Consider the following 18,787-nt stretch of genomic DNA (forward strand, 5'->3'; position numbering starts at 1 on the left):
ATTTTGGAAGATTACTCCATTCAGGAAACAATGGCTCTCCGAAGTTCTGGTACACGTGTCAAAGGTGGTTAACAGGCTGAAATTGTTGGCTAAGCATATCCCACACGTGCTCTATCGGATTCAAGTCAGGTGAGACTGCTGGCTATTCCATACGGGTGAATATCCTCAAATTGAAGGTATTCTTTTACGATATTTCCTTTGTGAGGATCGGCGTTGTCGTCCATAAGCACAAATGCAGTCCCTGTGGCACCCCTAAACAAACGTACATTTTGTTTCAGAATAATGTCCCGATAAATATCGTCTGTCATGATTTCGATTTAATATACCGATCTGTTTTGAAGCCCAGTTTATTTCCACCCCGAACGAGCAATCCTGCACCACTATAACGGTGTCGTTCAATGATGTTGGTAACGGGTACCAGGCGTTCTCCATATGAAAGTCCAACGTGAATCAGACTGCAAGCTGAACCGGGACTCGCCAGAAAACGTCACACAAGCCCTCTGTGACGATATTCACACATTCATTACACGTTCTCTACTCCAGGTAAATCGCTGGCGACAGTTATTGTCGTGAACGGAGCACATGTAAGACGAGCCAGCATATACTCCAAAACGTCTCTAGACAGTTTGCCTTAAAACTATGGTACCGTGGCTGAAGATAGCTGACGAGACAGGATGGATGTTGTGCTCCTTCATTTGGCAGTTACTACCGAAACCAAATACCACGCGTCTTCATTCGGAGTTGTAACTCGGAGGCACTGAAACGTCTAACATTTCATCTGGGAATCATTGCCAATACTAGAAGTGACACTTTGAACGATTCCAAGTTCCTTGGATACTTCCATCTGTGTACTGTCTGTACGCCCACATTTGAGACGGCAGATAATTCTTCCATGTAAAAATTCATCCACAACGCTCTCTGTGCCATAACTATTCGTTTACGGGACTGAGCGTTTTGCAGAACGCTTGTGAAAAATTTTACTTCTTTGCCACCATTCCACATACACCCCTTCCTTGCTGTTGTTGTTGTCGCCTGGTGGCTGTCAGTGTCGCCTGGTGGCTTCCTGTAATTTGCTTATTACTTAAGATGTGTATTTCGCTGGAATTTTTAACCTTAAAGTTGAATTTCCGCGTGATTCTAAATTATCCTTAATTTATGGACCTTCTTAATTTACGGCATTACTTTCAAATTTATGCAATTCAATCTTACTTACTTTTTCTATCAAGCGAGATAGAAAAAAACAATTCATTGGACTTAAAGATTTTGCTCAGCAAAGATAAGGAGCCTTCATGCATCGCTCTACATTTTAAAATAAAATCTTCCATGAATCTGGGAGTTCCTTTTTCATCTGGATTAGTTTCAAATTACTGAGCGGGATTAAGCGTAAGCGGGGCCCTAGGCCATTCACATTTTTGTGGCCCTTAGATTAAATTTTTTTTCACGTATATTTTTCATTTATTCAACTATAAAAATATTTATAAATCTTTTCACTTAAGAAAGCATATTTAAAATTAAAATAAATAATAATAAACTAAATTCTCCTTTATTTTGTTAAATTAGAACAAAAATATTATTATGTTTTATTAATATATATTTGAAAAATATTTTTTTTTAAAGGAAAAACATTGTTTTTCTTAATTTTTTAAAATTTATTTTTAAAAAATCCATTTTAAGGGGGGCCCTAGTAATTAGGGGCCCCAGGCCATGGCCTAATGGGTAATCCAGCATTGGTCGTAAACTCATTATCGGGTCGGCTGTTCAAAGCCCGTAATGAAATATTTTAAGATTACGCTTGTTTTGCTCTATAAATCAAGAAAGCGTAAAACAGCAATAAAAACCTATTTATTTAAAAAAATAGGAATTAAAATATTTTACAGGTTCACTCTTTTAAAAGAGGATTTTCTACAGTGACGTCACTGCCTTCCACTAAGTAACTTACATACTCCCAAGAGCGAGTCTTCCGACATTCGTGTCCACACTTTGTTGAAGAGCATTTCTTACATGGAAACCAACACCCCTCACAAGTTCTATCCAAGCAATCACACATATCAATCTTCAACGTTGTATTTCTTTCATTTGGCTTGCCCCTATTTTTAGCCCTAAAAAATTTAAATTCGATAATTTAAAATTCAATTAACATGCAATAATTAAAATGGAGCACTAAAATTCTGTTGACACTAGAATTATCTTTTTAAATAAACTAGATTGGGTTTAATGTGAAATTTGATGGCACATACGGAATAGCCGTTAAATTCTACGGTGCCACATGTTATTACGGACTCAATGTAACGAAATCAAACGGCGTTATAAACTATCTCTGGCAAAAATAAAAGGATAAAATATCAATAAAGATAGTTTGAGATCGTAAAATACGTTTTTAACTGAAAGGGAAAACTTATTAAAAGAAATTTTTAAAAAAAACATCAGTTTTTTTTTTTTTTTTGGTGACTCATGAGCAAAACATTGCATTTGTAGTGTATTGTTTCGCAATGTTAAATCATAAGAAGAAAAACATCACATTCATATTTTCATTCGTAAATTTGAATTAACTTTCATTTTTTAAATCGAAAATAATACTGCTCTGTGTGAGGCACAACTTCAACGTGTTTCCTCATAAACTTGTTTTAACATTGGAGCCAACTTGTGCGATCGTTGAGAAAATTTATATAAATAACGTATAAATCTTAATCTCTGGTGATAATTCTTAAATTGTTTTACCTACCATGGCAAACCAATAATCCAAGCATATTTATCTAATATATTATGCACATATATCTAAATATTGATGCTTTAAAATGAGTTTTATCATAGAGGAAAATGAAGCGTTATATAGAGAGTGATTATAGTTTTAGTTCTACTTTGATATGGTAAAAGGAAAACTACTGGATCAAAGGTTATCGAACTTAATAATAGTTTAACCCTTTTGACACAGAATTTTTATTAAACATATTTTTTATATTAGTATTTTCAATATTTTGTATTAATTTAGGTTCAAATAAGTGAAAAATATCAGACTTAGCATTTTAACTATTTATGGTTAAGAAAGACTGCATGAAACACCGGCGTCTTTTTCTGCGTTAAAGAACAAAATATTCTAAACAATAAATTTTCAAATTTGCATTTTTTGGCAGTTATTTTGATTTAAGAAATACAGTTATTTATCATTGAAATGTCTTTAATTAACAATATCAGTTATTTATAAACTTTTAAATATGAATGTGAAAGAAATTCTTCAAACTACTTTTCTTGGATTTTATTTTAGTATGAATAATTTCGATAATTAAACAGATATTTTCAATATCTATTAGTCAGCTCTTTTTTTTCTTCAAATAAATACCAAAAATAAATTTTTTTGTTTGTAATTAGAGTGCCATAAAAGATATGTAAAAGGTACACTGATATCCCATCAGCTTCAAAGGGTTAAAAGAGGTCATGACAATTTATTTTCGGTCAAAAAAAGTTCAAATCTCACTATATCGGGGTGGAAATGACACTGAATGCAGTATTGTTAAATGAAATAAGATGTGAAGATATCGGAAATGTGTTTAATCGTTTCTGAAACATATTGCAAAGCATGTTTAATGTAACGTCTACCATTTTCCAAAAGCAAGTTAAATTATATTACTGCACACATTCTCAACTGTAGCTCTCAGCACATCAAAAGGAAATGGAATGTCGGTGTATCACATCTTTCAATTCTGCCCAATTGTTTACAGCATTAATACCATAAACAAGGCTTTTGAGATAATCCTATGGTCAAAAAAAGTAACACAGGGGTTGAGGCCCGGTGACCAAGAAGTTATGAAGTTTCGGCTTATAATCCGATCATTCGTGAAATGATGCTTAAGTAACTGGTGACACATGTACCAATGTCATGTGGAGCCCCGCCCCGTCCGACAGACAGATCATAGTGTCTAAAATGCCACGTTGCTGGAGTTTAGGTATGGCGAAACATTGACGCTAAGCTAGTTACAGTCACCGTGTATGCAACAGGTCCAGCTGTCAACTGCTCCCCAGAGAAAAATTGTCCAATTATGAGGCTAGCTGTCATACCACACCAAGCTGTCATTGTCATAACACACTAATCGGTCATACCACACGAAGGAAAATGCAATAGAATTGGGTAGATAACGAGAGAGATTTGTTTGACCCAAATCCTGCAAAATTAAGAATGTTGACATCGTCATTTTGGTAAAATAAGCCTCATCTTTCCACAAAATGTTTCATGGCCAATGTTCGTCCACTTCATTCCAGACAAAGAATTCCATTACAAAAGATTGTCTAGCAACAGTTACGTTGATTTTGTTGTTGTTAATTTACGTCGCACTAGAGCTGCACAATGGGCTATTGGCGACGGTCTGGGAAACATCCCGGAGGATGATCCGAAGACATGCCATCACAATTTTGATCCTCTGCAGAGGGGGTGGCGCCTCCGCTTCAGTAGCCCGACGACCTGCACGCGAAGTCGACCAATACTTTTGAAGAGACGCAAGTTCGTCTGGGTAAAACTTTTAACAGAAACACTCTTTTCCCTAAGCGTCGAAGCAATGTTAATCAGCGATAGGTTTTTTAATCTGGCTCGTTTGCGCTTAAGTTAACATTAATATTCAAAATCTTTTAAATCATAGAACTACAGAGTACTAAACTACGAGTTAAACTCTAACCTGCAGCCAAAAAAAGCTAGTCATCNGATTGCCACAGAAACAGGCTTCCTTCCCTTTTCCAGATGCAACAATGAAGTAAGTTAGATTCTGTTCCTCATTTGATTTAACAGTATTGCATACAGCGCCATTTCCTAACAGGTGGCGAGTTTCTGAACTTTGTTTGGCGAAAAATAAATTTCCGTGATCTTCAAGAGTTAGCTTCGCTGAAACAGCGCCCACTGCATTGTGCAACGCCCCGCGAATTTTCCACACTTCGGGTCGAAAAGCTGACGTTCGGTTTGTTGTATTTAAGTGTTACAAAATATATTTAGAAGTTTTGCAATTATTATATTTTAATATGTAATTTAGGATAATAAAAAAAAAATCTTCGTAATTTTATTCAGTATCGTAAATTTTACGGCAAAGGACTAAGTGACACAGAAACTCATGTTATAGTTTTTTACACTCATACTAAGATTCTCTTCTTTTGTAGTTTGTATTGCAATCGACGCACTTTCTATTTCGGAATATCTCTTTTTGACATACAAAATACATTACGCGCGTTCAAAATATAATATTAGCGATATTTATTTAATATAGATTAAAGGCATTTGGAATATAAGCCAAAATGGCAGTTTGAATCGGATTGGGCTGGTTAATTGCGGAGCACGTACACACAGGCCATCGCGAGGATGCCGGCTAAATACGGTGCTCTAAACGAAAGGGTTAAAGGACTTACTGATCAATTGGTTTTCCAGAAGCAATCTTATTTTCCCGCATCTTTTTAGCTGATCTAGTTCTCAAACTCTGTAACAGATATAAAGTACAATAAAGATTTGACAAATTTCGAAAGTATAATTCATATCCAATAAAAAAAAATATTTAATATATTAGAAAAATATTTATGTTAAATGAATACGTAGAATAAGCACATATATTTATTTAAAACCACAAAAAGAAATAAGCATGTACTGTTATAAAAATTTTGTTTTGAGAAAATGTCCTTAGATTGTCCATCATTTATGTAAATTTTGTTCTTAAAATTATATTTTGTGAAATTTTCATTAATATTTACTTCATGTAAAATTTATAAAAAAATGCTAGTTTAGAAAAAAAAAAACAATATAAAAGATTTAATTGAACTTGGTAATTTCTTTTCTAAATTCAGAATTTATTGAATTAAGCGAAAAATTCAGAGAAACAAAACATTAAAATTAAAAACTAAATAAATGAATTTTTACAAAGGCAAAACCATTCCGTTTTACCATGTAATCCTGAATCTTCATCGCTTAAAAATATTTAATCGCGCAAAAGGCTCTCGAACAAAAAATAGTTAACAAATTTCTGTTTGTCATTTCTTTTTAAGGTTTAGATTAAGAAAAAAGTTGGTTGCATTTATATTTCGGCATTCTATTCTACGGTTTATTTATATGTACAAAACAAATAAATTTTTAAGCACTATCTTATCTAATAAAAAAATTAGAAAAATTCAACAAGGAACCTGCATGATATATATAAATATATTCCTTAAATACCATACTTCATGCCATTTTATGACGATATACACCAATTTCAGTTCAGTGGGTTTACTAATTTTTTCGTAATTATTATTTAAAATCACGCTATTAGCCATGCCCACTAAAACTCAGTTTTTGTATACGACTCATATTACTCTCCGATACAATGAAAGCACTTGCCGCACCCAGTAGAACATTGATAAAAATTCTACAAAATAACTCCAAGCACTTACAACAAATATTGGTTTAACACGTAGCAATAATTTAATATTTAACACATCATATAAAATATTTTTAATGTACCAAAAGGCGAAAAATGACAGGATTTAGGCAAAGTTATCAAACGTTATTAGAATTTAAAAAAAAAAAAAATATTAAAAAGATTTGAACTGTTTGAAACTGAAATACTTTGTTACAAAGATCATTTTACAGTACTTCGTATATTTTAATTTTGTAAGAATGTTTTGCATTTGATTAAGCTTCTCTTCCCTTCTGTGAAGGAATAATTTATTATGCTGAATTAAAATGTTTATGAAATGATCTTCCGGTTATTATCTTTGTGATGCCACAATAGGCATTGCATATTTCCTAACTTTTAAAATATCTATCATTCCTTAAACTTATTTTTTAAACATTCTTAATTGAATTGTAATTAAATTATATAAATCAGTAAATTTTTATTAAAATTTATAAAAAGCAAACATAAAATATTTTATTCTTTTCTTATCGATCAATGAAACGGCTGACTTTATTTCAATACTAATGTAGACTCATCAATTCACTGTCTAGCCTAATCGAAAACAAAAATCCATTTATTACTCTCTATTTATCTATGTCTCCCTCCTTTTTTATGTCTTTAAAAAAAAGAAGAAAAAGAGAGATTTTTTTTTAAAAAAGAAGACAAAATAGTTAGAAAAAGACTGAAAAAAGATAATTAAAAAAAGACAAAAAAAAAGAGATTTTTTAAAGAAAGACAAAAAAGAGATATTTTAAAAAAAAAGACAAGAAAAGAGAGAGATAAGTACAGAGTTATAAATGGATTTTTGTTTTTGATTAGGCGCGACACTGTATTAATGAGTCTACATTAGTACTGAAATGAAAAGTTAGCCGTTACATTGATCGACAAGAAATGAATAAAATATTTTGCTTGCTTTTGATAAATTTTACTAAAAATTAACTAACTGATTTCATTTAATTACAATTCGATTAAGAATGATTACAAAAAATAATTTTAAGAGATTTTAAAAGCTAGGAAATATGTAATGCCTATCGTGGCATTAAAATCTTTTTTTTTTTTTTTTTTTTTCATTCTTTGAAATGAAAGGATTTTATAATTAAAGATTAATTATTTTTATTTTTTATATTTTAGAGTTAAAAATAATTTTAGAGTTGAAAATAATTCATTTTATTTTTGTGTTGTTGGGCGAAAGAAAAAGTTAAAAAGAATTAAAATAAAAAATGAAAGAAGCTTAAAATTGTTTGCATCTCTTCTTATAATAATAGAATGAAATATTTTAGATTTAAATAGTAAAAAAACAAGACATTTTTTGGGAAAATTGTTTTCGTAAGTACTTTTATTTTAAAATCTTATACATTTTCATTTCCTCTGTCTCTGATCAAACCAGTAAGGAATTTTAAATACAATTCATACTTTAATGTATGTTTTTAGTAAAAATAAACCAACATTTATAAAAAAAAGTTAATTTTCATCAAAAGTTATTGAAAATAAAATACAAATTAAGAAAGTAATTTCAAAAATATTTTTTGCATTTATCAATTTATTTTCTAAACCAGCAAATTTCGAAACGAAATTTGCAATTTAACAATACTCAAATTTTAAAAATGATACTTCAGTTTAATTCTCCGAGAAAAAGTAATACTTCATTTACATCACACTTGAAATTCTTTAAACATTCTATAACACACACGCACGCACGCACAAACACACAAAAACAATTTGCTATTAAGTTTTTATAGTCTTCTTTTTTTTTTTGTTTCCTTGTTTTTTTTTTTTTTTTTTTTTTTTTTTTTTTTTTTTTTTTTTTTNGTATGAATTTTATTTTGCGAAATTCTTCTTACAAACATATTTTAGCTAATAATAGCATAAAATTTTAAAACACAACTTTCGTGTCAAGTTTATTACTTTGAATAAATTCAATATTACACATACGAAAAATTATTACAAATAAATAATTATGAATTTTTTTGTAGTTTTTCTGAGGAGGTCTTAAGAATAAAAAAATAACTAAAAATCAATAAAGGGGTTAAGAGTTATTTGCATCTCTAGTAAAAAATTCAAAATTCTAAATATTAAATATTTCCATTTCTCATCTGGAATCAAACAATTAGGTGAAAAATTTCGAAACGGAGTTCTTATTTCTATGCATAGACCAGTTTGCTCACAACACTTTAGAATAACAAAATCGAAATTTTTGCAACAAAACAAATATCAATTCTCTAATCAAGTATCCTTCTCTGTCTGCATTATATCAAAAAGTTAAACACAATTTTGTCGAAAATAAGATTAAAATAAAACTTCGTAAACAATATCACTTCATCCTATGAGAAGTTTTGGTGGCAGCTATAGCCTGGTTGACAGGGTGCTAGACTCACGTTTATGAGAACGGGAGTTCGAATCCAGCCGGCCGAAGACTCCCAGTATAGTAAATGGTGATTGGTGTACGTTAAATCTGTCGGATCACAAAGTCCAATATGTTCCCATAACAAATCAAAACCTCTGGGGGTACTGAATCGGAGATTGATTATTCTCTGGTTCAGGTCAAAATTAGGATCTGTGGATGTATGAATGGGTCCACCCTAGAAACGAATGTGACGTATGGGTGAGGCAGAATTCTTCGCCAAAGATGTCACGACTGGAAAGCAAGAACAATCACGCCCCCCCCCTGCCTAAATGGCCGACGACGACAGGTTTTAGTTTACCCAGGAAAGGGATTCTGATGTCATAAGCAATCCCCGCCTCGTTTCTAGTCTCGTGAAGTCAGCTTCGTTTTAAGCTAATTTTAAGTTCTGATTTTAAAGAATTCAAGTTAATTTTGAAAACACTGATTTGCTTTTCGGGAGTTTTAAGTTATAGACTATTCAAAATAATCAAGATTACCCTACGCATGCAGGTTCCTCATTCTTCGAAAATTTATTAGAAACATGTTTCATTTTATCATTGTCGTTGAGCAGCTGATCTATATCGATGCATCAGATTTGCATCTATCAAGGTTTAACATTGTAGCCTTCTTTTGAACTCAACTCAGCACAGAAGAATCAAGGAGCTCCTGAATCAAGCATCGGGCAAAACTTGACTAGCCTAACCACGCGTTCAATTCAATTTATTCATTAAACCATTAAATTTATTTCAGTTATTTTAAATAGAATGTTTAAAGTGCAACTAAGAAAGAAAAAATATGAAACACCTAAACAAGTAATGTATTGAATTTCCATCTTACCATTAAAGATAAATTAAAGTTTCAAATTCTAATTGTTTTCTTCTGCTAAATAAAGTATCAAATAGAAAACAAATTTTGGCAAGCTTAAAAAAATAAAGCTGCAAACGATCTCTGTAAATTTATCATATTAAATATTGTTGTTAGTTTTAAAATTTTTAACTAATATAATTTCTAAATTGAAAGACTGCATACTCCAAACTCGTATTTGCTTAAGAAATCTGTTAAAATTAGGTTGAGGTTTAACAGAATTCATAAACTATTAGTATTGAATCCTTAATATTCCATGATATATTCGTAAAAAATCCATCAACTGATTTGTAAAAGAAAAAGAAATTATTTCACTGTGCAAACGATTTTGTATAAATGACTTGTATATATGACTTTTGTATATAACTTCACATGAAAGTGTTTGTAAATGAAAAATTACTTTTTACATTCGAAAATAAATAATAAACTAACATTAACATTCAAATACAAGCTATAAAAGAGATACTGATTGTTTATGTATAAATTAACTTTAAGATTTAAACTTATCAGTGTAAAATTAAATTACATACAGAATAAGAATTCTTACCTGGTTATTTTCCATGATGAGGTCTTTATTTTTGTGTGGTTAATTAACAAGTGAATCGATATTACTTAAAAGAAAATCTTGATTTCAAAGACTAGCATTGATAATAGTTAATTGCAACACTATCTTACAAGCAACTGATTTTGAAAGAGAAATTATATGCTCCTCCTGCGCATGCGCTCATTACTATAACTTCAGAAAATAACATCTAGACGCTAATATCAAATTTAAAAGACAGGTCCTAATGTCTGTAACGATATGAAACTTTATTTCTAGTTTTAATAAAGTAGGAATTAAAGCATGCATTTGAAGCGTTATTTTATGTCAGTTGAATGAATTTTAATAGAGCAAATATTTTTAAATGGAATTTGATAGTAATTGTTCATTAAACAATTTAAAAAATGTAAGGAAAAGTAAATGAGAAATTTCTTGTTTAGCTGTTAAATATTTCGGTTGAAGGAAAGAAGACTTTTTGCTGTGTCCTTTAACTTAAATATGCATTTTGAGCTGCGTGCATTTTCTTAAACGCGCATTTTGAGCTGCCTTCGAATGCCAGTGCTGCATGTTGCTTGGCAGGATTCTATCTGTCGCCAACTTAAAAGTTTCAGTTTAAATTTCTCTTTAACAAGCGCTGTTACGCGTTATTTTTTCATATTTTGTTTCAGTTAAACAACAAAAGTCTTGTTAAATTTATAATTACTGACCTCTTTGATTGTTTAGTAGCTTTAATTAGGTAAAAAGGAGCCTTAAACGTGAAAATAGCGAATCTTGAAAGATAGAAGAATTAAATACAGCATTAAAAAGTTGAACTATAAAGTTTAAATATTACGGACATTTTCATAATGACTTAATGAATTATTTATAATTGTTAGTTTAAGTGAAATAACTATTCCACAATTAAAGATTCTTGATGAACCTATAACTTAATTTGACGTCAAATACCATGAATTGACTAATTAAAAAATATAATTTGAATTTTTAATTAATAGGAATGATGGTTTATCGGATGTTTGAAAATTATATTATTTAATTATTTGAATTTTTAATTCCCAATTTTCGATTTTTTTATAATTGACTGAAAGAAATAAGTAAGATAGTTTCTCCTGTATTTATCGTAGTTGAGTAATTTCTGATTTTTATTAGTAAACACTTTTTTATAGTTTTATATACAAGTTGAATCCCAACTAGAAAGTGGATTTTTTTATTTTGATAAAGATGGCACCCAAATATTTTCAGGCATTTTTATTGATTAATTTTATTATTAAAATATCAACTCTAATGTATTAAAATAGTTCCATTCCAGAGAGGAGCATCGTTTGAAAAAATTTTATTTTTAGCTTACTTTAGTCAAATTAATTTATTTTCAACAATATACGAATTCGGTCATAATTCCTTATGTAAATTTGTGCAAGTTATGGGCTTTTCTGTTTTACCATGGGAAATTATATTTTTTAAAATTATGTAAAAGTTTGTATACTTAAAATCTTAAAATATTTTCAGCTATTAATAAACAAAATAATAGAAAATAATAATTAAAAGTTATTTTTTGCATGGAATTAATTTTGGGTACACAGATTTCATAATTTAGTGTTAAAATTTTAACTACTCTCGAGATATGGCAAAATATGCAAAAAGTAAAATTAACAATTAGAGGTCCAAACTTTAGAACGCCCTTCTGAGCAAACTATTGGAACCATATTTTCCAGATTGCTAATTTTGGTTACCTACTATATTTTGGGGATCAGAAATCCGATTCCAATGAAAAGAAAGGCATGTTTATTCAGAGAAACTACATTTCTGTGCCGAATTTCGTAACTTAAAATATCGTATGTACTAATTAATTAGCATCTTTGAAGTTACCGCCTTAAGCCATGTGTCCCAGTGCGTGAAGATCTTTAGATGAAAAGTTATTCAGGGTGATTTTTTTTTTTTTTTTTGAGCGAGCTGTGCATGCTTAGTTGCGTTGCATGCATATACGTACGTATATAAGTAAGTACAATGTGTGCAAACGTACATGCATTATTATTACATAGCGCATGGAATCTATGTACTTTATGTACATACATACAGTGAATCTCCGAACACATAATTTATACGCTTCACGTCTGTATGCATGTAATATGTATGTGCATATCAAATACCTACTTATGCACGTTCAATGTACCTTCGTGTGTGAGCATATATACAGCGTACTTAAGTTTGTATATGTACCTTTAGTGAGAATGATGCATGTTCTGAGAAGGCATTTCTTATCATCAAAGATAAAAAATGACATCTGCTTAAATTAAAAATTAATTTTAAATAAATATAGTTGTAACATTAATATCTTGCACAATTCTAGTAGACAATAGAATTATAGATGATAGGTAAATAAATAAAGAAGGAAAAAGGGAATCAATATACAAAATATGCTATTAGTTTAATTCAGTTCAGTCAGGATATCTACCATGGACAAGAATCTTAAACGGAAATCTCTCTTAGTAGTTCCGTTAATTACCACTTTTAATTTTACAAACTAATTCATAATTTTGGATTCAATTGAGAAATTTTATCGTAATAATTAATGGAATAAAAATCCTACGCATCTCAATTTTTTAGTTCGAGGTCATAACCTTATGTATGCTAATTAACTTATGCAGACGATATTTCAAGTTACGAAACAAGAAGAAGAAAAAAGAAATTTTTCCTGCATAAAATATCCAACTAACCTACGAATTTGCACTTCATAAGCTTTGCGAATGATACTGAGTAAACATGGTATCCAGTAAAAAGAATGGATATTCTTTACACTCTCATTTCGTTAGTTTATTAAAAAATATAATTTAAAAAATTAAAAGAAAGAAAATTTTAGGTTAATAATACCCTTAATTAAACAAGAGTAACAATTGTTGCAGTTTTTAACTCTGAGATTCTATATGAGATAACTTCTTTTGCCGACGATTTTGTCCTTTTTTTTAAATTATTAGTTAAAGTCAGCTTACGCATTCTTATAATTTTTACATTTTATATTTGAAATTTTAAAGTCCGATGAAATGATCCTAGTCCAAAGAATCAAAGTTAAATGGTAACAAGGCCGATTGTTTCGAAAAAAATTAACTACGAAACAATAATCAAATGAATCATTAATATTCTTGTTTCCTTATTACCAGGGCCGGATTTAAGCTTGGCGGGGCCCTAAGCTACTGAAAATGATGGGGCCCTTTTAAGTTCAATTCTATTTCTATACACCTAAAGTAAACTGTCGTATTTTTTATTGCTGAATATNCTTATTACGAAATATTAGATCAAAATTTGTATTCATAATTTCTTCAAAACATGTGTAAAAACTATTATTATAGGTTATTTAAGTAGAAAAATCCTAATGTTTAGAAAACGAACAATTTTTGAGATGATGATTCTAAACATAGCACGGTTTCGGAATCTTTTTACACTTTTTTTTTATTTTAGTAGCTGTTTAACAAAACAAGCCATATCGAACGTTTTTCTAATATAGCAATATTTTTTTGAATTGTGTTAAAGTTTAGAAGTAATATTAACAACTTTTTATGCAAATATTTTAAACTTTTTAAAAGAAAATGGCAACTTTCTTAAAATTAGCGGGAAAGAATGACTTTGAACGTCAAAATAAAATTGTATGTCCATAGTTTTTTGTTCATATAAAAAACAAAGGAAACTGTTCTATTTATTTGCTGTGTACACATACGTATTTACTTTTAAATAAGAAACAATAAAAATAATATAATAAGAAACAATAAAATAAATAAGAAACAATAAAAAAGACAGTCAATAATTTATCTTAATTTTTCAAAAAAAAAAAAAAAAAAAAAAAAAAAAAAANCTTAGTAAATAGTCAGCTGTTCTGCATCGAATAATTTTGATCAGCAGAATATTTTTAATTTTTTAGCAAGATTTAATTCTCAGCTAGCTGGAAATAATTCGAAGTTTTCTTTCAATAAAAACTCGACAATAATTTAAAAAGAAATTTTACTTTAAAGGAAAACGTAAATTTAAGTACTAAAACAATTGATTAGTATATTAATAGAAAAATAATATACGTGTAGATTTTGAGAAATGTTAAAATTGTAAAAGAATGTTGTTTTGAGAAATGTAAAAAGAGTTGGTAAAATAATTCTGAAAAATACGCACGAACAGTTAATTTTAAGATTGAGACGATATATGAGATGTTGAGAAATTTTACGATGCTTTAACATGATGACTACGTATTCGCATAAATAATTATAAAATATATATGGAAGAAATTGATAAACATATTATTCCAAATCTCTTATATATTATTGAAATTGTATAAATTATTGAAAAAACAAACTAAAAAAATAAAATTAAAAAAAAGCTGATGTTTAATTACAATCTAACAGAAATATGCTTTTATAAAACTCAACATTCGTTGAATAAAATGTATTTATTTAATAAACCACTCTGTTATTAACGAAAAAAATATGAATGAAATGTTACTCTACGCACGTGTAAGTCAAGTTCTTCATAAGTTAAACACATTAAAATATTTCTTCATTGTTGATAAATTATTTTTTTTTTTTGAATAATTAATTTTAATTTTTTTCGATTTCTACCAAATAAAAATAATTGAAACTTTAGATTTTGCAGAAGAAAGATACGTAGATTAATATGATATAAAAAATTTACACCTCATAGTTCAAAATGTTTTCACCCACAATTAAATTCAATAATAAATAATTATTAAAAATTATTTTTTGCATGAAATTTTCTTTGGGTAATTAGATTTCACAAGTTTGTGCACTTTTTTTCGAATTGCTTAATTAGTTTGAAAAATTTGACTAAAAACGCAAAAAGTGAAATGAACATCAATGGCTCCGAGCTTCGGATCGCTCTCTTGATCAAACTATGGGACCTTATTTCCCAGATTGCAGCTACCCTCTATATTTCGAAGTTTAAGAATCCAAATAAGTAAAAAAATATTTATATTACACATGGTTATTATGAGAAAGTGTGTTTTTGCGTCCGATTTCGAAACTTAATTAATAGTTAGCACTAAATAATTTGCATATTTGAGGTCACCCCCAAAGATTGACACTTAGTACGTGAAACTCCGATCATTAGAACAAAAGTTATTCAGGGTGATATATTTTTCCTTTCTTTTTTGATCACTGTACATTAATTGTGAAAAAGAAATCTTTTAAATATTTTCATCTGTTAGCAAGGGCTAATCTATAATTAAAATATAATATTTTTATTGTAGATGCTACATGTAAGTTTAAAAAAATAAATTTTAAAGATTCAAACTGAAAAGTAATATCTAGCAAATGAATAAAATTAAAAAAATATAGAAAGATAATCTGCAGTCATAAACACGTGACTTTGTCGAAAGTAGACAATAAAGAAAACCTTTTCCCCCAATCACAGCCACAGAGGACGATTTATGAATATATATTGGTTAATACAAAACTATCATCGAGCTCCTAATTAAATCTTTGAATATATATATGAGAAACTTAACTGACACCACACGAGTACTATATTTTGAAATAAAAATGTTCCTTTTTCTCGAGCTGAAACGTCGAACACGGGTCTCATTATCGTTGTCAAAGAATTATTTTTAACTACTGGCGGGTGAGGAAAAAAATAGCCAGCATCAAAATTATTAGTAACTCTTTCAACTATACCCAAATTTTTCCATTCGTGAATAACAGTTCTATAATCCTCAAGATATAATTTATCTGTAGCACGTAGGCACATCTTTCTATGACGCTTTAAAAATAATTCTTCATTTGTCGGCAATTTCGTTATTGTTGATTTAAATGGCAAATAGAGTTCGTATCTACCGCCTGGAAGAATTTTTATTCTATTTTTAAATTCTTCCAAGACCCTAGAATGTTCTAAACTTTTTTTCTCAGTCTCAAAGGGATCTAGAATAACAATAGATTCCAAAGACCATAAATCACTAATTAACGAGTCTTTCACGTGCAAAGAAATCGAATTCAAAACACTATAATTTTCATTAATATTCGCTGACTCATATTTCCCGTTCGTAAGATATTCAAAAGGCGTCTCAAACAAATATAAATTAGGCTTCAATTCGACTGGTGTATGAGTTAACAAGGGGCCAACGATATTTCCTCCTAATAGCAAACCGATCTCATTAAAGCAAAATTTATTATCGGATAAAACTGTTCCTCTATTTTTTAATTCCCGAATTAATGAGGTATTCATTTTAGGCAAGGAGCGACAATTCTTTTCTTCATCTAAATCACATTCACCTCAAATCATGTAATTCATCTTTAGCCAACNATTTTTCGTTTTTTTCTCCCCAAACAGCCTTGACTCATTTTTATCTTTTGTTTCGCTTTTAAATCTAATTGTTAAGCAATGCTGTCACTGACATAGGAATGCTGAGAAGCTGAATCAATTAAAAGATCGAGTTATTAATTCCTTATTTTTAAATTTTATTTTAACAATTTCTGTTATCAAAAAAATCTTTACATTTTTACAATTATTAGCTAATGTATTAGATTCAACAATTTAATTTTCTTTTTTATCACATTCATCAAAATAATTAGGACACATTAAAGTATGATGATTTTTGTTACATTTCATGCATAAATTTTTTACTTTACAAAATCTAGAAGTGTGTCCCAAACGAAAACACGAGAAGCATGCCCCTTTTCTAAGTAAATCCAGCTGCCTTTTTTTTTTTATTTATATGTAACGGCTATTTTTTTAAAAAAATTTGTTGCTCTTACGATGTACCTAAAAATATTAAGTGTTTTAAAAATATTTCACATGAAAAAGAAGTTCGACTTTGTCATTTCGAACAGCAATTTCAGAGGGTTGAGATTTGTTAAAATAATTTACGTAAAAAAAAAAAGCTTGCGGCAATTTTATAAAATTGTATTAAATATCGTAACTCTTAACAGGATGCATTTTTAGGGAGAAAAAATCCCCAACTATATGCCGTATGTACCCTCTATTGGTTTACAGTTTACACGAACCCGATCAAGATAAAAAAGTTAGTTTTCAGTTAGATGCAAGTTCCAAACAGATACCCATTGGAAAAATAAATGGTACCCGTTGTCTGACCAAGCTTTTAGTAGTAGAATGTGTCGTTAAAATACTAATGTATGAAATTTCTCGATCTAACAAAACAGGATTTTACGTTTCGAAATAATGGTTGGAAAAGAGGTTGATAATATGTATGGACGAATATTTTGTATTAAAGGATAAACAGAAAGAGCGGGTGTCATTATGGCTTCGCATGTTCAATGGAGTAGAAGATTAGTATTTTGCTTGTTTATTTTTATTTAGGCATTTATTTTTTATTCGTGTATTTTTTCTTCTCATCATTAATGGCTTGACAGCCCAGGGTGGACCTTGGCCTTCTCAAGAAGTTTTTTCCGTGCTACTGTTTTCCAGTTTTTAAGACCAAAAGGTCTTTTTTTAGGCCATCTAAAATTCGGCCTGCATCTTTTCCGTGTGCCGACTGGTCTGGTTTTAAAAACTCTTTTAATGCCAGATCTTTTTTCTCTTTTAGTTCTAAAAGAATAAAAAGGTATTTATGCTAGAATTAAAAAAAAAATTCTGTAGTTGTTTGTGATGTAGTAATAAAATTTTAAACTTCATAAGAGATACGAACTAAGGTAGACAACGTTAAAGAGCACAAAAATATTATTAAAAGCAGACAGCTGTTTCGGATGCTCAAAGGGCAACCTTCATCAGTGCAACAGAAAACAATAATCTAATCTAATCTAGGAGGTTGTTCGGGGTGCCTGAGGCCGGAACGGCCCTTTACCCCTTCATCTTGTGATAAGTTCAATGAGGTAGTTCCTTAAGGTGGATAGTAGGATGATGATTCTAAGTAGAAATAAGATGGTAGCTTGACTGAGTTGTCGGCGTCATGGAGTAGTGATGATCACTATGTCTTGTTTTCGGGAAGTAGAGATCGGAGTAATTGGACTAACTCCTCGTTCTGTAGTAGTTCTTGCAGCTCCCGGAAGATCTGCAGGAATCTGTTTGCGGTTTCTTTGGCACTATTGGGCTGTCTCTGCTTCTGCTGTGGTTTTCTCCTTGGCCTGGCACCACAGCCTGAAAAACAGGCAGGGTGATTTCCATCGCAGTTGATGCAGGTAGCAGGAAGGCTTTTAGGCTTGGTGCATTGAAATGTAAAATGGGCTCCCGCACACTTCATACATGCAGGTTCATTTGGACAGTTCTTTTGGGTATGGCCAAACTTTTGGCACCGATAACATTGGACTTCAAATCGACCTCCTCTAAATCGCTCTATATGCACGGTAGTAGAAAGAAGCTGCTTGATGTTGATGCATTCTCTATTCTCAGGGCTGTCTGGTAGTAGGATCAGGAAAAGAGGGAGGAGCTTATATCCTTCGCCACGCCTCTTCTTGAACTGCTCTATTCTGATTGGCCGATGACCGCTAGCTGTGAGTTCTTCTTCCAAGATGGGAATCTTAGAGTCTATTGGGAGTCCTTTAACTAGGAATTTGAGTTTTCTGCAATTCTTTTGAGGAATTTCTATCTGAATCTGATCTGTTGTCTCATCTGAGGATGTGGCTACAGGTTCCGAGATGTTGTTAGTAGTTGAGATGTCCA

The 18,787-nt window shown here is 30.3% G+C and overlaps 1 protein-coding gene across 1 annotated transcript; it reads right to left on the minus strand.

Annotated features, from left to right (window-relative positions):
* Positions 1–1,824: 1,824 nt before the first annotated feature.
* LOC107443244 (ARL14 effector protein) lies at positions 1,825–10,256 on the minus strand (the record flags this gene model as incomplete). The annotated part of the gene is given in 3 exon segments (XM_016057044.4): positions 1,825–2,099; positions 5,383–5,450; positions 10,193–10,256. Coding segments are annotated over 3 exon segments (303 nt in total). The 3' UTR covers positions 1,825–1,879.
* Between the last annotated feature and the right edge of the window lie 8,531 nt (positions 10,257–18,787).

This window comes from Parasteatoda tepidariorum, chromosome 3 (genome assembly GCF_043381705.1).
Source record: "Parasteatoda tepidariorum isolate YZ-2023 chromosome 3, CAS_Ptep_4.0, whole genome shotgun sequence".
Lineage (NCBI taxonomy): Eukaryota > Metazoa > Arthropoda > Arachnida > Araneae > Theridiidae > Parasteatoda > Parasteatoda tepidariorum.